General features: G+C 43.8%; 1 protein-coding gene across 20 annotated transcripts in view; it reads left to right on the forward strand.

The window, feature by feature from the left end:
• The window catches only part of LOC110521611 (ras-specific guanine nucleotide-releasing factor RalGPS2), a 141,786-nt gene extending 122,791 nt beyond the window's left edge, over positions 1-18,995 (forward strand). For 8 of the 20 annotated variants that reach the window (XM_021599291.3, XM_090231669.1, XM_090231676.1 and 5 more), the window contains 10 exons: positions 4,901-5,038; positions 5,128-5,218; positions 5,336-5,539; positions 5,737-5,888; positions 5,975-6,029; positions 10,096-10,201; positions 15,670-15,762; positions 16,468-16,573; positions 18,579-18,670; positions 18,754-18,995. In XM_021599291.3, the coding sequence (XP_021454966.1) occupies positions 4,901-5,038; positions 5,128-5,218; positions 5,336-5,539; positions 5,737-5,888; positions 5,975-6,029; positions 10,096-10,201; positions 15,670-15,762; positions 16,468-16,573; positions 18,579-18,670; positions 18,754-18,783 (1,067 nt within the window). In that variant the 3' untranslated portion in view covers positions 18,784-18,995. Of the gene's footprint in view, positions 1-4,900; positions 5,039-5,127; positions 5,219-5,335; positions 5,540-5,736; positions 5,889-5,974; positions 6,030-6,435; positions 6,514-10,095; positions 10,202-15,669; positions 15,763-16,467; positions 16,574-18,578 lie in introns of all 20 variants that reach the window. The other 12 variants (XM_021599288.3, XM_021599289.3, XM_090231675.1 and 9 more) reach the window with 2 other exon arrangements.
• Positions 18,996-20,062: the final 1,067 nt, after the last annotated feature.

Below are 20,062 nucleotides of genomic sequence, written 5' to 3' on the forward strand. Positions count from 1 at the left end.
ACACTTCCAGATAGAACACTGGAATGAGAAGAGGGGGATCAAGGGAGAGGAAAGGAGGAGGTATCTCATTTATTTATATATCACTCGCGCACACACACACTTAAGTTGGAGTCATTAAAAGTCATTTTTCAACCGCGCCAAAACTATAATTTGTTAACAAGAAATGTGTGGAAAGTCAGTTAGGACATCTACTTTGTGCATGACACGTCATTTTTCCAACAATTGTTTACAGACAGATTATTTCACTTATAATTCACTGTATCACAATTCCAGTGGGTCAGAAGTTTACATGCACTAAGTTGTCTGTGCCTTTAAACAGCTTGGAAAATCCAGAAAATGATGTCATGACTTTAGAAGCTTCTGATTGGCTAATTGACATAATTTGAGTGAATTGGATGTGTACCTGTGGATGTATTTCAAGGCCTACCTTCAAACTCAGCGCCTCTTTGCCTGACATAATTTGGAAAATCAAAAGAAATCAGCCAAGATCTCCACAAGTCTAGTTCATCCTTGGGAGCAATTTCCAAACGCCTGAAGGTACCACGTTCATCTGTACAAACAATAGTATGCAGGTATAAACACCATGGACCCACGCAGCCGTCATACCGCTCAGGAAGGGAGACACGTTCTGTCTCCTACAGATGAACGTACTTTGGTGCGAAAAGTGCAAATCAATCCCAGAACAATAGCAAAGGACCTTGTGAAGATGCTGGAGGAAACGGGTACAAAAGTATCTTAATCCACAGTAAAATGAGTCCTATATTGACATAACCTGAAGGCTGCAAGGAAAAAGCCACTGCTCCAAACCCACCATTTAAAAAGCCAGACAACGGTTTGCAACTGCACATGGGGACAAAGATTGTACTTTTTTAGAGAAATGTGTTCTGGTCTGATGAAACAAAAATAGAACTGTTTGGTCATAATGACCATCGTTATGTTTGGAGGAAAAAGCAGGAGGCTTGCAAGCCGAAGAACACATCCCAACTGTGAAGCACGGGGCGGCAGCATCATGTTGTGGGGGTGCTTTGCTGCAGGAGGGACTGGTGCACTTCACAAAATAGATGGCAACATGAGGAAAGAAAATGATGTTGCTTCAATATATCCGCATCTCAAGACATCAGTCAGGAAGTTAAAGCTTGGTCGCAAATGGGTCTTCCAAATGGACAATGACTCCAAGCATACTTCCAAAGTTGTGGCAAAATGGCTTAAGGACACCAAGTCAAGGTATTGGAGTGGCCATCACAAAGCCCTGACCTCAATCCTATAGACAATTTGTGGGCAGAACTGAACGTGTGTGCGATCAAGGAGGCCTACAAACCTGACTCAGTTACACCAGCTCTGTCAGGAGGAATGGGCCAAAATTCACTCAACTTATTGTGGGAAGCTTGTGGAAGGCAACCCAAAACGTTTGACCCAAGTTAAACAATTTTAGTCAATACTACCAAATACTATTTGAGTGTATGTAAACTTCTGACCCACTGGGAATGTGATGAAAGAAATAAAAGCTGAAAATCTCTACTATTCTGACATTTCAACATTCTTAAAGTGGTGATCCTAACTGACTTAAAACAGGGAATTTTTACTTGGATTAAATGTCAGGAATTGTGAAAAAATGAGTTTAAATGTACTCGGCTAAGGTGTATGTGAACTTCTGGCTTCAAGTATATGTGTATACATACATACATGCATGCACGCACGCACGCACGCACGCACGCACACACACACACATACATACAGTGGGGCAAAAAAAGTATTTAGTCCACCAATTGTGCAAGTTCTCCCACTTAAAAAGATGAGAGAGGCCTGTAATTTTCATCATAGGTACACTTCATCTATGACAGACAAAATGAGGAAACAAATCCAGAAAATCACATTGTAGGATTTTTAATGAATTTCTTTGCAAATTATGGTGGAAAATAAGTATTTGGTCAATAACAAAAGTTTATCTCAATACTTTGTTATATACCCTTTGTTGGCAATGACAGAGGTCAAATGTTTTCTGTAAGTCTTCACAAGGTTTTCACACACAGTTGCTGGTATTTTGGCCCATTCCTCCATGCAGATCTCCTCTAGAGCAGTGATGTTTTGGGGCTGTTGCTGGGCAACATGCACTTTCAACTCCCTCCAAAGATTTTTTTATGGGGTTGAGATCTGGAGACTGGCTAGGCCACTCCAGGACCTTGAAATGCTTCTTACGAAGCCACTCCTTTGTTGCCCAGGCGGTGTGTTCGGGATCATTGTCATGCTGAAAGACCTAGCCACGTTTCATCTTCAATGCCCTTGCTGATGGAAGGAGGTTTTCACTCAAAATCTCACGATACATGGCCCCATTAATTCGTTCCTTTACACAGATCAGTCGTCCTGGTCCCTTCGCAGAAAAACAGCCCCAAAGCATGATGTTTCCACCCCCATGCTTCACAATAGGTATGGTGTTCTTTGGATGCAACTCTGCATTCTTTGTCCTCCAAACACGACAAGTTGGGTTTTTACCAAAAAGTTTTATTTTGGTTTCATCTGACCATATGTCATTCTCTCAATCTTCTTCTGGATCATCCAAATGCTCTCTAGCAAACTTCAGACGGGCCTGGACATGTACTGGTTTAAGCAGGGGGACACATCTGGCACTGCAAGATTTGAGTCCCTGGCGGTGTAGTGTGTTACTGATGGTAGGCTTTGTTACTTTGGTCCCAGCTCTCTGCAGGTCATTCACTAGGTCCCCCCGTGTGGTTCTGGGATTTTTGCTCACCGTTCTTGTGATCCTTTTGACCCCACGGGGTGAGATTTTGCGTGGAGCCACAGATCGAGGGAGATTATCAGTGGTCTTGTATGTCTTCCATTTCCTAATAATTACTCCCACAGTTGATTTCTTCAAACCAAGCTGCTTACTTATTGCAGATTCAGTCTTCCCAGCCTGGTGCAGGTCTACAATTTTGTTTCTGGTGTCCTTTGACAGCTCTTTGGTCTTGGCCATAGTGGAGTTTGGAGTGTGACTGTTTGAGGTTGTGGACAGGTGTCTTTTATACTGATAACAAGTTCAAACAGGTGCCATTAATACAGGTAACGAGTGGAGGACAGAGGAGCCTCTTAAAGAAGAAGTTACAGGTCTGAGAGCCAGAAATGTTGCTTGTTTGTAGGTGACCAAATACTTATTTATCACCATAATTTGCTAATAAATTCATAAAAAATCCTACAATGTGACTTTCTGGATTTTTTTTCTCATTTTGTCTGTCATAGTTGAAGTGTACCTATGATGAAAATTACAGGCCTCATCTTTTTAAGTGGGAGAACTTGCACAATTGGTGGCTGACTAAATACTTTTTTGCCCCACTGTACATACATACATACACACATATATACACACACACACTTAGTAACTACATCCTGCTCATGTCTCCTATTTCTGACCTGCGTGTGTGTGTGTTCTGGGCACTGGGCAGGCTTTACTCTTGCATGACTAACTGCCGTCATCCGTCTGACACGCTATGAAATTACCAGCTGTTTCTCCATAACCATTTGTCTGCACTCCTTCTCTCTGTCCCGTTCTCTGTCGCTCCTTTTCTCCTTCCCTATATCTCTCTCTGGTTCTAATCAGAGTGATGGTATCTATGTATGATGTAGCCATTGGAGGGCTCCATGATAAGTGGTGCTGGCCCAGGACTAGTGTCTGCTGCTCTTGCGTTGTCAACACTGGTGGTTTGTAGTTGCACAGTTGCTTTTTACAACCACTTGGCTTTGTGTGTGTGTGTCAGAAGGAACACAACTCTTGTCATGATGGTGTGAGACATTGCCTTGCATCTGCTGCTTCTCCCATTACGAACATGAAAGTGAGGGAGGGAGAGAGATTTGGGGTTGAAGGGGAAAGATGGAGATAGAAAGCAGTAGAGAATGGGGGAGGGAGAGAGGGGGAGGGAGAGCCAAGAGGACAGTGCGGGTATGGGAAAGGCATCAGAGAGGGAATACACTGAGTGTACAAAACATTAGGAACACCTTCGTTGGTTTGCCCTCAGAACAGCCTCAATTCGTCGGGCATGGACTCTACAAGGTATCAAGCGTTCCACAGGGATGCTGGCCCATGTTGACTCCAATGCTTCCCACAGCTGTGTGCTGGATGTCCTTTGGGTGGTGGAATGTGTGGAAAAACTAGCAGCGTTGAAATTCTTGACACAAACCGGTGCACCTGGCACCTACTACCATACCCTTTTCAAAGGCACTTAAGTCTTTTGTCTTGCCCATTCACCCTCTGAATGGCACACAAACACAATCATGTCTCAATCTTTAAAAAAACGTCTTTAACCGGTCTCCTCCCCTTCATCTACATTGATTGGAGTGGATTTAACAGGTGACATCAATGTATGACTAACAGGATGATGGAAAATTGTGTTATCTATTAGTGGTGTTTGTGGTACACATTCCACTCATATCCATTTTATGTCTCGACTCCAGTATAATGTCTTTAGACTATCGTCAAACGATCTGTGTGTGTGTGATCAGAATGTGTTTGTTGACTCAGGAATAGGGATCAGTCAGTATGTGGTCTGGAATGTTTTCTTTGTTCCCTGGTGTTGAGTCATACCTCCAGACAGCTGGGCCTTAGCCCTCCCTTTTCTTCCCGCTAAATGAGGATGAGAGATGGAGAGGCGAGATCGGTGTGTCTGCAGGAAACTAATGCAATCTTTTTCACTCAGTCAGCAGATTCTGTTCTGTTTGGGTTCACGTTTGTTTGTAAGAAAGATAATGCTGAAGTTCCCATGGCAATTTGTTAGTCTAGTATGTGTCCCTGTTCTAGGATTCTACTTAACCTATCACCTCTTGTGTTTTGAGTTTTACACATGACAAGACCTTCACCATCTCTCTCTCTCTCTCTCTCTCTCTCTCTCTCTCTCTTACCCTCTCTCTGTAGGTATGTATCTGTCTGACCTGACGTATATAGACTCAGCGTATCCCTCTACTGGCAGCATCCTGGAGAATGAACAGAGATCCAACCTCATGAACAACATCCTGAGGATTATATCTGACCTGCAACGCTCCTGCACCTACGGTACACACACACACAGACAGACAGACACACACACACACACACCCCCCTCCCTGCTCTATACCCTAAGACATTTCTCTCTGTCTGTACAGATATACAAGTGTTGCCTCATGTCCAGAAGTATCTAAACTCAGTCATGTACATCGAGGAGCTACAGAAGTTTGTGGAGGATGACAACTACAAGTGAGTAGTGGCTCTAATGTAAATGGAGTTTGATTAGTTTGACCCTTTATTGGAAGTCATAATCAGGTGTGTGTTATGCGGGTTCCCATGTGTTGTGTGGTGTTGTGTTGTGTTCAGGTTGTCGTTGAAGATCGAGCCAGGCTCCAGCACCCCCCGCTCCACTGCCTCTAGAGAGGACCTTATAGGTTCGGATGCGTCTGCGTCTCCTCTGTGTGGTCGTAAGGGCCCCATTGCAGACGGAACCAAAGTCCCTCCCACGCCCCCCTCCCCCCGGAACCTCCTCCCCTACGGACACAGGAAGTGTCACAGCCTGGGCTACAAGTGAGTCACCCACTACCGCAGGCTAACTTTAGCATCCATTACCACATAACATCTGAGTGCAGTGCTTCCCACTTCAGAATCTTCTGGATTCCAAGCCATAATCATCCCCATGTGCTCTTTTAGGGATTTAGCACATTTTACTGCATTGGTTCATTGGTTGTCATATGTTTTCTAATAGTTATTTTGTTTCTCTGTAGTTTTATTCATAAGATGAATACGGTAGAGTTTAAGAGCGCTACGTTCCCCAATGCTGGTTCTCGTCATCTATTGGACGACAGCGTCATGGAGAGCCACACCCCTACGAGAGGACAGGCCGAGAGCTCAACGCTCTCCAGCGGCATCTCACTGGGTTAGAGACACACACACACACGCACACACAACTGTGTTTTTATTCCTGTCTTTTGACTTTGACAGTCTGTCTTTGTTTATCTGCAGGGAGCAGTGAGGGTTCAGAACTCAGTGAAGAGATGTCCTGGCCAGCCTTCGAGAGGTAAGTCTGAACGCACACACACACGATGATGTGTGAAGTTCTTTGAGCAAAGCTTAGCCCACAGACAAGCAGCACTTACTTCCTTGTGAACTGCTGTTCTATTAGCCTCTCTGGCTCCATGAGTGTGACCGAGATGCTATGGTAATGTCTAGGCTTCAGCTCAGTGGGTGAACACAGTCGAGTGGTGTGCAGACGACCGGGGTTCATACCCAGTAACTGGTCACATAAGCCCTTATGTCTGAGCATCTGTTGCTTTGTACCAAAAACACCAGTCCTGAAAGAATCTGTGAAGAAGAAAAAACGTCCTCAAACCAACCCTTAAAGTTGTGCTAGAATGAGCCGAGCTGAGAGAGCCCAACCTTTACTGTTCCGTGCCCCCACCCTGTCCCTGTCCTCTGCCGAACAGGACTCGGTTCTATCACTCTCTGGGCCCTGTGACCCGCGTGGCCAGAATCCCCTACAGAGGAGGCCTGAGGCCCAGCAGGTACACACACATTACCACCTCCTCTTCTACACCCCTCTCAACACCATCGCCCCCTTCTCAACTCTCTCTCCACCCTGCCATCTGCCGCCAATATCCGCTCTCTCTGCCCGAGGCCACTGTGCTGGTGTGTGTGTTGAAGGTGGTGGGAGTGTGTGTGTGTGGTATAAACGGGTGGTGGGCCTCTGGGTGACTCTCCGCTAAACCAGACCATCTTAGCAACACTCTCATTCTCCCTGTATGTCATCTCTCACACATGCAATGAACCAATATGCAATATGGAGCCTTCAGGTTTTCTAAGAGGTGACAGTGAGTTTCCAGTGTACCACACTGCTGGGAGCTCTGCCCTGTGTCAGTCAGGGATGACCTCCCACAGACTTCTATTCTAGCTCCATACAGTTCGGATGGGTGGATTCTCTCACTCTGTCTGTCTCTTTCATATATACAGTGCTTTCGGGAAAGTGTTTAGACCCCTTTATTTCCCCCACATTTTGTTAGGTTACAGCCTTATTCTAAAATGTATTTAAAAAACAATGTCCTCATCAATCTACACACACTACCACATAATGACAAAGTAAAAATAGGTTTGACATTTTTGCTAAATTATATTTTTTTTTAAATTTAAAACATCCATTTGCATAAGTATTCAGACCCTTTACTCAGTACTTTGTTGAAGCACCATTGGCAGCAATTACAGCCTCAAGTCTTATTGGGTATGACGCAATAAGCTTGGCACACCTATATTTGGGGAGTTTCTCCCATTCTTCTCTACAGATCCTCCCAAGTTCTGTCAGGTTGGATGGGGAGTGTTGCTGCACAGCTATTTGCAGGTCTCTCCAGAGATGTTTGATCGGGTTCAAGTCCGAGGTCTGGCTGGGCCACTCAAGGACATTCAGAGACTTGTCCCACGCCACTCCTGCGTTGTCTTGGCTGTGTGCTTAGGGTCGTTGTCCTGTTGGAAGGTGAACTTTCACCCTAGTCTGAGGTCCTGAGCGCTCTGGAGCAAATTTTCATCAAGGATCTCTCTGTACTTTGCTCCGTTCATCTTTGCCTTGAGCCTGACTAGTCTCCCAGTCCCTGCCGCTGAAAAACACCCCCACAGCATGATGCTGCCACCATGCTTCACCGTAGGGATGGTGCCAGGTTTCCTCCAGACGTGACGCTTGACATTCAGGTCAAAGAGTTGAATCTTGGTTTCATCAGACCAAAGAATCTTGTTGCTCATGGTCTGAGAATCTTTAGGTATATTTTAGCAACTCCAAGCAGGCTGTCGTGTGCCTTTTACTGAGGAGTGGCTTCCGTCTGGCCACTACTATAAAGACCTGATTGGTGGAGTGCTGCAGTGATGATTGTCCTTCTGGAAGCTTCCCCCATCTCCACAGAGAAACTCTAGAGCTCTGTCAGAGTGACCATCGGGTTCTTGGTCACTTCGCTGACCAAGGCCCTTCTCCCCCGATTGCTCAGTTTGGCCGGGCGAGAGCTATAGGAAGTGTGTTGGTGGTTCCAAACTTCTTCCATTTAAGAATGATGGTCACTGTGTTTTTGGGGACCTTCAATGCTGCAGAAATTATTTGGTACCCTTCCCCAGATCTGTGCCTCAACACAATCCTTTCTCTGAGCTCTACGGACAGTCCTTCAACCTCATTGCTTGGTTTTTGATCTGACATGCACTGTCAACTTACATTGTAAACTGTCATGGTAAAACATGTAGGTTCAATGGTTGTAAAGATGGGGAGAAGTCTGTCCATAATAAGGTGATGCTCTGCTTTTTTGACACCACACTCCAAAAAGAAAGTTCTGCAGTCTCTAGTTTTGCCCTGATTATTGTCCAGTAGTGTGGTCAAGTGCTGCAAGGAAATACCTCGTTAAGCTGGAGCTGGTCCAGAACAGAGTGGCACGACTTGCTCTTTATTGTAATCGGAGGGCTAGTATAAATACTATGCATGTCAGTCTCTCTTGGTTAAGAGTTCAGGATAGACTGACTGCATCACTACTTTTTATAAGAAACAATGTGTTGAAAATCTCATTGTTTGCATAGTCAACTTATACACAGCTCTGACGCACACACTTACCCCACAGACATGCCACTAGGGGTCTTTTCACAGTCCCCAAATCCAGAAAGCGTACAGTATTGTAGAGAACCATTATTGCATGAACCTCCATTCCATCTTATATTGCGTAATTGAACAGATAAAGCAACACCTCAAAAGCACAACGCGCCTCTGCTATTTGACTTGGATCGCTTGTGTGAATGTATTGATATATGTAGGCTACGTGTGCCTTTTTGTAAAAGTCAAAAAAATAACATTTATGTAGTTCTGTCTTTGAGCTGTTGTCTATTAATGTTCTGTATTATGTCATGTTTTGTGTTGACCCCAGGAAGAGTAGCTGCTGCTTTTGTAACTAACTAGCTAATGATGATCCTAATAAAATACCAAAAACTGTGAAACCGTATATAGACAGGTGTGCCTTTCCAAATCCTCAATTGCATTTACCACAGGTGGACTCCAAATAAGTTGTAGAAACATCTAAAGGGTAATCAATGGAAACAGGATGCACCTGATCTCTAATTCGTCTCGTAGCAAAGGCTCTGAATACTTATGTAAATATGTTTTTTTTATACGTTTGCAAACAAATTAAAACCCTATTTTCACTTTGTCAGTATTGTATGTTGATTTTTTATTTTTTTTATTTAATCAATTTTAGAGTAAAGCTGTAACGTAACAAAATGTGGAAAAAGTCAAGGGGTATGAATATTTTCCGAATGCACTGTATGCCTCACTGGTGTCCTTCTAGTTCCCACTGGCTGCCCTCTCCTTACTCTCTGTTGTTACAGCCAGAAAGACACTGCACTGGAACCTCCCAGACAGGAAAATATATCTGTGGAATTGATTCAAAGCAAGCCAAATACTGCTGCTACATAATTTATTAAATATGCAGATGGTGCAGTTCAGATATTGATTAATGAGGAAACTTCCCTGCAGATTCCACTTGGCACTATGTCAAAGAACATACTTTACGAATGTCTGCATGTGTGATTGTGCCTGTGTTTTGCTGCGTGTTTATGTCCTTGTCTCTGTGTCCGTTTGTGCCTGTGTGTTGCTGCGTGTTTATGTCCTTGTCTCTGTGTCCGTTTGTGCCTGTGTGTTGCTTTGTTTTTGTCCTTGTCTCTGTGCGTGTGTGTGCGCTTCTCTGTCATAGGGCTGGGCGATATATTGTGAATACCGGTATGGTACCACATACCGGTATGGATTTTTACAATGCCGTTTAACGGTATTTTGATACTTCGCCAAACTAAATGATACGTTCAACAACAGGCTCACTTTTTGTCCTAGTTTGATTGAATGTAAAACCATCAGAATGGAGAAATCCCGTTACAATCACTTAGAATTCATTTGTTGCCTTCTTACTCATGAAATATGTTTCAAACTTTTTTATTATTCATAAACAAACATACTGTCAAATACCGCCATACTGTAAAAAATGTGAGAAATATTGTGATATTATATTTTGGCCATATCGCCCAGCCCTGTGTGTGTGTTTCACCATAAGTGTGTGTTGTAATTCTGCTGTGTTCTGCTCTAGCTCTGCTGAGTCTGAGGAGTTAGCAGTGCACCTGTACCCTGGAGCCGTCACCGTGCAGGGAGTCCTACGACGCAAAACGGTCTTCAAGGAGGGCAAGAAACCCACAGTGAGAACACACACTGCATACATCAAGAACATACTGTACATTGGTCCTTCTATAAATAATAGGACTAATGTGTGACATTGGGATAAACATGTCGAAATACTTTGAAATAAAAATTGTTTATGCAGTTCCACTTGTGAACTTAAAATAAAAGTAAATATATGCAAATTGGCCCATAATTCAACTTCCACTCCACCTATACAACCACATTGGGTCTAGGACTATACATCCTCTAAGCAGGGTTCATACATACAAGTCAAATTCAATTACTTTCAGGGACTTTTTCAAGCGCTTAATTACAATTTAAGGACCTCAATGTTCTATAATTGTATATAATTCTACATATAGTGCATAAAATAGAATCCCACCTCATTACCATTTTGAGAAGAAACATTTTGTTTTGCTTTGCCAATGCATTGATATTATAATTATTACATTTTCAAATATGTAAGAATAATGTGGACATTGCCTGTAGACTGGCCAACGCAGGCACACATAATAATGCCTATGTCCATGAATAGAGGTGGCATTAATGTCACCTTCGCCATTTGAATCTCACCATTGCTGTTTTTATAATGGAAGCGTTTGTATGGAAAGCCAAGTTGAAGCCAACATTACATGTTGTCATTCTCATAATAACCACACCTGGTTTTACTGCAACAGAGTAGTGCAACACAACCCATCAATTGAAGCAAAGGGAATCAAACCAAAGTACCCACATCTCTCACAAAATCTAATCAGAATGAAATCACGGATAATTATAAGGGAGCAGGACAACTTATATATCGGCTACAATAATTACAAGGACTTTTCAAACACCACATTTAGGAAATGTTTGATTTTCAAGGTAGGCCTATTCCAGTACTTGAATTTCTGAGTTCAAGTAGGCTACTTCAAGCCCCTTGTATTGTTTTAACAGTGTAGGTGTAACATGGAAACCAACATCTCTTTGTCATGTTATTTCATTACTAGATCATATTGTGAAGAAGCCCACTAGGCCGTGTCATTTGTTGTCATTATGTCCAGAATAATGAATAGAAATTGTGTTGGGTGTTGCGCAATAGTCTATCCTACAGCATTGCACACAGTAGACTCTGTTAATTCTGAGGCACAAAAACATGAACTCATTACCTTGATGCTTTCTCTGTTAAATCTGAGGAGACCCTGCTGTAAATCAAGCAGACATCAGATGATCAACATCAGTTGGATTTATTAGATTCAACGTGGATCCACCGGCGTAACGAATGATTAACCAAAGTATTCATTCCTTGCGAACACCTTTTTTCCAGCACTTGGGCTGCTGCATCGCATGTGCTAATACAACATAACCAGATTGTGTGTGAAAATATCAAGGCTTAATCAAACAGCTCAATAGAAAACACGAGCTGGCGCACACCCAGACAAATGTGTTTGTGTGGAGGTGCTGACTAACAGCGAATCAACTATAAACTATCAAAATAGTGTCACACCCCATGTATAAACTCCTAGTAATTTATTGGTTATTTACCAACGTTTCGGCATCACTGTGCCGCCTTCAGGGTAATGTCATGAATACTTGAACCAGGTTATGTAGACAAACAGTGCAATTAATCCAACTAATGACAATAGTGTGCGGTGTGTCATAATGATTAAGTTAATTAGTGAAACTGTTAAAACAATAGTTTGTCATATTAAATATATTAGGCTATTGTTATCATATAGCAACATACTTGAATATTGTACATAATATTAGCATCCACAGACGTTTTTTAATTACATTTCACATGTTTAATTGTTTATTATTTCATTTCATATTTGTACATGTCATCTTTTGGTTCAACCTTAGTGCATAATAAGCATCATCAACAGGGGGAACATATTGAGTGTACGCTAATAAACTGTAGAAGGAATATATAAGACTTGTTCATAAGAAGGGCCTGGGATCAAAGTCAATATTCAGACCTCTAGTGGTCAATGTTTTTAGATAGGATATCCAAATAAGCCTCCTTTTGTAGTAGTAGGATCTCAATGTTACCTCCTCCTTGGTAGAGCAACATGCTCAATGCCTGTGTATTTAAGGGAGGAGATTGGATGGTTATCTTAAACAAAGGGAGCTGCTACTGGATAGTCAATGTCCTTACGCCTGATTGAGCTGCGGTGTTTTAATTGTCTTTTTGTTTGTCCTACGTAGGCTTTTCCACATGAACAGGTGATGAGATAGATTACTCCCTTGGTCTTGCATGAGATGATACCCCTAAAAGACAGACTCAGATTTCTGAGATCTCTATACAAAAGCTGTCTGGCAGCTAGATAGTTCAATGTCCAATTTAACTGATTCATGCTTTAGCAACACTGACTGTACAAAAAAAACACATTTAAGAACTTAATATTGAGTTGCACCCCTTTTTGCCCTCAACAGCCTAAATTCGTTGGACATGAACTCTACAAGGTGTCAAACTTTCCACAGGGATGCTGGCCCATGTTGACTCCAATGCTTCCCTCAGTTGTCACGTTAGCTGGATGTCCTTTGGGTGGTGGACCATTCTTGATACACAAGAGAAACTGTTGAGCTTTGCAGTTCTTGACACACTCAAACCGGTGCGCCTGGCACCTACTACCATACTACTACTACTACCACCTGGCCCCTACTACCATACTACTACTACCACCTGGCCCCTACTACCATACTACTACTACCACCTGGCACCTACTACCATACTACTACTACCACCTGGCCCCTACTACCATACTACTACTACCACCTGGCCCCTACTACCATACTACTACTACCATACTACTACTACCACCTGGCCCCTACTACCTAACTACTACTACCATACTACTACTACCACCTGGCCCCTACTACCATACTACTACTACCACCTGGCCCCTACTACCATACTACTACTACCATACTACTACTACCACCTGGCACCTACTACCATACTACTACTACCACCTGGCCCCTACTACCATACTACTACTACCACCTGGCCCCTACTACCATACTACTACTACTACCATACTACTGCTACCACCTGGCACCTACTACCATACTACTACTACCACCTGGCCCCTACTACCATACTACTACTACCATACTACTACTACTACCACCTACTACCATACTACTACTACCATACTACTACTACAACCTGGCACCTACTACCATACTACTACTACTACCACCTGGCCCCTACTACCATACTACTACTACCACCTGGCCCCTACTACCATACTACTACTACCGCCTGGCCCCTACTACCATACTACTACTACCGCCTGGCCCCTACTACCATACTACTACTACTGCCTGGCCCCTACTACCATACTACTACTACCACCTGGCCCCTACTACCATACTACTACTACCGCCTGGCCCCTACTACCATACTACTACTACCGCCTGGCCCCTACTACCATACTACTACTACTGCCTGGCCCCTACTACCATACTACTACTACCGCCTGGCACCTACTGTTCTGTGCTCTTTCTCCAGATTTTCTCATCCCGCTCTCCTTTTTCTTCATTCATTCCCTGCTCTCTTTCATATCTGCCTGTCATCCTGACTATCTTAGTTCCGTCAAATTAGCTTCTCTCTGCTGTCTCTCTGGGATAAACTCATCTGGACATGGTTATATACCTGAGGCTGGTAGGGCTGACGTACGTAACGTTGACAGGGTGGCATTAGCATAAGGGTTACTGTAGGTGACATAACTGTTTTTTTTCTTTGATGTAAGGACTTCCTGCTCTCTCTCTGTGGGTTTCCTCTCAGCAGATGTCATTGAACAGATATTTTATTTTCCGACCAACCAACCAGGCCTGAGAACCTCCACCCAAACCATCAATTGACATTCTCTCTCAGTCGCTTGCTCTCTGTCTCTGTCTGTCGCTTGCTCTCTGTCTCTGTCTGTCGCTTGCTCTCTGTCTGTCTGTCGCTTGCTCTCTGTCTCTGTCTGTCGCTTGCTCTCTGTCTCTGTCTGTCGCTTGCTCTCTGTCTCTGTCTGTCGCTTGCTCTCTGTCTCTGTCTGTCGCTTGCTCTCTGTCTCTGTCTGTCGCTTGCTCTCTGTCTCTGTCTTTCGCTTGCTCTCTGTCTCTGTCTGTCGCTTGCTCTCTGTCTCTGTCTGTCGCTTGCTCTCTGTCGCTTGCTCTCTGTCGCTTGCTCTCTGTCGCTTGCTCTCTGTCGCTTGCTCTCTGTCTCTGTCGCTTGCTCTCTGTCTCTGTCGCTCGCTCGCTCTGTCTGTCTGTCGCTCGCTCTCTGTCTGTCGCTCGCTCTCTGTCTGTCGCTCGCTCTCTGTCTGTCGCTCGCTCGCTCTCTGTCGCTCGCTCGCTCTCTGTCTGTCGCTCGCTCTCTGTCTGTCGCTCGCTCTCTGTCTGTCTGTCGCTCGCTCTCTGTCTGTCTGTCGCTCGCTCTCTGTCTGTCTGTCTGTCTGTCGCTCTCTGTCTGTCTGTCGCTCTGTCTGTCTGTCTGTCGCTCTGTCTGTCTGTCTGTCGCTCGCTGTCTGTCTGTCGCTCGCTGTCTGTCTGTCTGTCGCTCGCTCTCTGTCTGTCGCTCGCTCGCTCTCTGTCTGTCTGTCGCTCGCTCTCTCTGTCTGTCGCTCGCTCTCTGTCTGTCGCTTGCTCTCTGTCTGTCGCTTGCTCTCTGTCTGTCTGTCGCTCGCTCTCTGTCTGTCTGTCTGTCGCTTGCTCTCTGTCTGTCTGTCTGTCTGTCGCTCGCTCGCTCTGTCGCTCGCTCGCTCTGTCTGTCTGTCGCTCGCTCTGTCTGTCTGTCGCTCTCTGTCTGTCTGTCTGTCGCTCGCTCTCTGTCTGTCTGTCGCTCGCTCGCTCTGTCGCTCGCTCGCTCTGTCGCTCGCTCGCTCTGTCTGTCTGTCTGTCGCTCGCTCTGTCTGTCTGTCGCTCGCTCTCTGTCTGTCTGTCTGTCGCTCTCTGTCTGTCTGTCGCTCGCTCGCTCTGTCTGTCTGTCTGTCGCTCGCTCTCTGTCTGTCGCTCGCTCTCTGTCTGTCTGTCGCTCGCTCTCTGTCTGTCTGTCGCTCGCTCTGTCTGTCGCTCGCTCGCTCGCTCTCTGTCGCTCGCTCTCTGTCGCTCGCTCTCTTTCTGTCGGTTTGTCTGTCGCTCGCTGTCTCTGTCGGTTTGTCTGTCGCTCGCTGTCTGTCTTGCTCTCCATATTTATTTATTTTTCCTTGTTTCTCTTCTGAAACAAACAAGCGCAAACAGACTTAAAGCCCCAGCCAAAAATAATGCACAGATATTTAACCACTTTACCATACCGGTCTATGTAGTTGGCCTAAACGTTATGTCTGTCTCCAGTGATCGCCTACTGTTAGAAGCATATAACCAATGTGTCGTATGATTGTGTACTGTATTTTGCGCTCAATGCTGCCCTGAAACTAGTTGTTGGGACACGGTGCATCAATAAAGTTGTATTGAATTAATAGACTGGAGTAATTGACTACTGTGTGACCTCTAAACCCTGACCCCTGGGTGTTTGTAGGTGGCGTCTTGGACCAAGTTCTGGGTGGCTCTGTGTGGAACTCAGCTCTACTACTACCATGCCAAGTCCCTAAAGGCCACTGAGAGAAAGCACGTAAGTCTCTCACTCCTTCACACCCAACCTTCTCAACACTCTCACTGTACACATCTCCCTCTCACCATCATCCCTTTTCCCTCCCTATTTCCTTCTCTCGCCCTCCCTCATCTCGCCCTCCCTCATCATCCCTCGCCCTCCCTCATCATCTCTCGCCCTCCCTCATCATCCCTCCCTCTCGCACAAGCTTGATGTGGTCATTGCGTAGTAGGAATATGGGACAAAATACTAAACCTTTTGACTACTTTAATACACTACGTGAATTTGTCCAATTACTTATGACTTGTTCAAATGAGGGGGACTAGATACATGGAGTGCTTTCATTTCTAAACGTTAAAACGTATGTATGTAATATAAATACCATCAAATAAAAGGTACTTTTGCTTCATATGAACCATTTCATATCAAATGTCATTTTGCCTTCACTCCAGATACGGAGGGGTATGTGCCATTTTAGCAGACGCTTTTATCCAAAGCAACTTAGTTGTGTGTGTGTGTGTGTGTATACAATTTTTAGGTATGGTTGGTCCCGGGAATCAAACCCATTATTATGACGTTGCAAGAGCCATGCTGTACCAACTGAGCTACAGTTGGTAGCTGTCTTGTATACAAGCATACTTTCTGAAATCTAACGATATGAATCCAAAATCATTTCTAAATGTGGCCCCCTCCCACCTCTCTCGCTTTCTCTCCATCTCCCTTCAGTTCAAGTCGTCTAGCAGTAAGAGTGTGTGTGTTGTGGGGTTAATGGCCATCATGTCAGACGACCCTGAACATCCCGACGTCTTCCTGCTCACAGACTCGGAACACGGTGAGACTACCTGTCAATCAATCAATCAATCACCCACAGCCAGGAGTGTTCAGCCAAACTACACGTATCTCCTCAGATGGTCTGTATGTTCCTAGTTTAAAATGCCAACACACCCCATAACTGTCTCTCACACTCACGACGTGCAGTATACACCCATATTGTACGCATATGCAATCACACACACACACAGTACTCAATTTTAATAAACACAATGGCAAATCTAAGTGCTGGTGGTAGCACTATAGGTTCAGGGGGTGCCAAATATTTTTGCTATTTTCACAACCAGAATTATGGGCGCAATAGCTGGCGGTGGAGCGAAAAGGCTGGGTTTTAGTGAATAAACAAGTTGGTGTGGAGACTTGACTCCTCACTGGCCAAACAGAACGTGCTCCATAGCTAAATACACTCAGTGGCCAGCTTATTAGGTACACCCATCTAGTACCAGGTCGGACCCCCCTTTTGCCTCCTGGACAGCCTGAATTGTTTGATGCATGGAAACATTTCTCAATTGGTTGCTAAAGTAGGTATTTAATATTTTCCCTGTATCTTACAAATGTTCCATCCCGAGAATCACTTTTCTCCCCGAGTAACCCGGTATTTCCCGCCAAAACCGGAAGTGTCATTCTAAACAATATAAATATGTCTGGATTTGATTAGAACTTAGATCGGCATAAAAATTCAAGCCGGATGGTACCTGAGCCTGATCAACCATACATTAAATACATTTATCTCCCAAATTAAAATTTTAGGCGAGCAAATGTGATTTAATTTTGAAATTTAGTGGTCTATTTTACATTTTAATAATTCGTAGGCTGATGCATATGTATTAGCACACCCCCTCCTTCCACAGTGCCACGCTGAAAGTCACTGAGCTCTTCAGTACCGGCCATTCTACTGCCAATGTTTTTTCTATGGAGATTGCATGACAGTGTGCTCGATTTGATACACTTGTCAGCAACGTGTGTAACTGAAATAGCCAAATCCTCTCATTTGAAGAGTTGGATGCGCGCGTACGTACATACGTGCAGTGCATTCGGAAAGTATTCAAACCCCTTGACGTTTTCCACATTTTGTTACAGCCTTATTCTAAAATGGATTATATGTTTTTTTCCCCTCATCAATCTACACACAATACCCCATAATGACAAAGCAAAAACAGGTTTTTAGAAATGTTAGCAAATTTATAAAAATACAAAATTTAAATATCACATTTACATACAGTACCAGTCACAAGTTTGGACACACCTACTCATTCAAGGGTATTTCTTAATTTTTACAAAACTATGAAATAACACATATGGAATCGTGTTGAGAGAATGCCAAGAGTGTGTAAAGCTGTTATCAAGGCAAAGGGTGGCTACTTTGAAGAATCTCAAATATAAAATATATTGATTTGCTTAACACTTTTTTGGTTACTACATGATTCCACGTATTATTTCATAGTTTTGATAAGTCTTCACTATTATTCTACAATGTAGAAAATACTAAAAATAAAGAGCAACCCTTGAATGAGTAGGTGTGTCCAAACTTTTGACTGGTACTATACATTTAAAAAAAAAGGGGGAATGTCTGACTTCTACTGCTTGTAATATTTGAATAAAACTTTGCTGATAAGGCTCCTGTGTGCATCTCTGTGTGAGCCTCCTCTGGCAAATCAATGCCGTAACTAATTACGCTGCCACTAAGACCAGCTTTAGGTCGGTATTAAATATCCCTACACACAGATGGACACACACAGGTTCCTGTCTGTCTGACCCAGCAGTAACCCTGTCTGCTTTGTGGACTGCTTGCCTGTCATATCTGACATCTCTGTATTATCGCTCTCTCAACACACACACACCGTTTCTGTTCTCATATGTTCTGCATTGCGGCAGCTTCCTGCTGTACACAGATGAGGATGGGAGAGTCAAATAGTGTAACTGTACACGACTGGACTTAGACTGGGCTGAATCCCAGTTTTCTGCTACAGGGACATCTTGTGATGGTGTGTCTCTGTGTTTCCTAGGTAACACCTATAAATACCAGGCAGGGAACAAAATGAATGCCCTTCTGTGGTTCAAACACCTCAGTGCTGCCTGCCAGAGCAACAGACAACAGGTAACACACACACACACACACACACACACTCACACACATACCCACACCAACCTGCTCTCATACCTTTTTCTCTCTCTCTCCAGGTCCCAGCCAATCTGATGTCCTTTGAATGAGTGCTGCTGTAGAGGACGGAGCGGTAGAGCTAAAATAGGAAGAGGGCTAGTGACTCAGCACCAGGAGCTTTCACTGCCATGACCCCAAAACTATGACCCCAGCCCCACTGGAGCCCCACCTGCCACCACTGCCTTAACCTATGGAGCCGTGTGTGTGTTGAAGCAGTGGTTATTATGGTGGCATAGACTACTGAATGAAGACCTAAACCACTTCTCTCTCGTTCTCTCGCTCTGTTGTTTTTGCCTGTGGAACTATGGGATGTCTCCTCTCCTCTTTCTTGGATGTTTCTTAAGGAAGGATGGGTGGACATGATTTATCCTTGTTTTCCCTCACTCCCTCTCTTCTTGACATACTGTGCTCTGGTGGAAGACGGACTCACACACACAATACTGGACTAACCCAATGGAATGGGATTTCAAACACACTCCTTTATCACACTTTGGTTCACAAACTCCCTCACACACAAGACTCCAATGGTCTCTTCATACTTGAGTTGGGCTCACAAAATGGACACTTTTTACACACATTCACTCCCTCCTTCTGAGAGTGTGTGTGTGATTTGGCCTGTGTGATTGCAGCATTGTGAACATTAAGGGCTTTGATTCTCAAATCTATTCCAGCAGAAACCACTCCCACACACACACACGTGTCCTGAATGTATCCTACTGTTTTATATTCCAGAGCCTCTCCTCACCGTGTGTGTGGGGGGGGGGGGGCACACACTATATATATATATATATATATATATATATACTATACCCGTGATGAGACTTACCATATATATATATATATATATATATATATATATATATATATATATATATATATATATATATATATATATATATATATATATATATATATATATATATATATATGGTAAGTCTCATCACGGGAATGATAAACCCAGACTCTAAGCTTTCCTCTATTCCACCTTTATGGACCCAGTTATATCGCTCTTATAAACAGGCTTTATATGTTGTTCTCTCTGGACCACTGTCTGCTCTGTCCACATGTTAAAGCTTGAGATTCACCAGAACACACGCGTGTACACACAATAACACTAAAGACTTGAAAGCTGTGAAAACGTGAACGATGAAATGTTAACCCCAGAAAAATAATTTATCTCCACTTCCTTTTTTTGTTATTGCTTGAACATAAGAGGGAGCAACAGGTTCTGACCTGACCTGCTTTACACATCTGAGTGTTTTATACACACACACACACAAAGCTATCGGGAGCCATTCAGAATCCATTTGAATGATTATTTTGTTGGTT

This window comes from Oncorhynchus mykiss, chromosome 4, assembly GCF_057628025.1.
Source record: "Oncorhynchus mykiss isolate SJ-2025 chromosome 4, ASM5762802v1, whole genome shotgun sequence".
Lineage (NCBI taxonomy): Eukaryota > Metazoa > Chordata > Actinopteri > Salmoniformes > Salmonidae > Oncorhynchus > Oncorhynchus mykiss.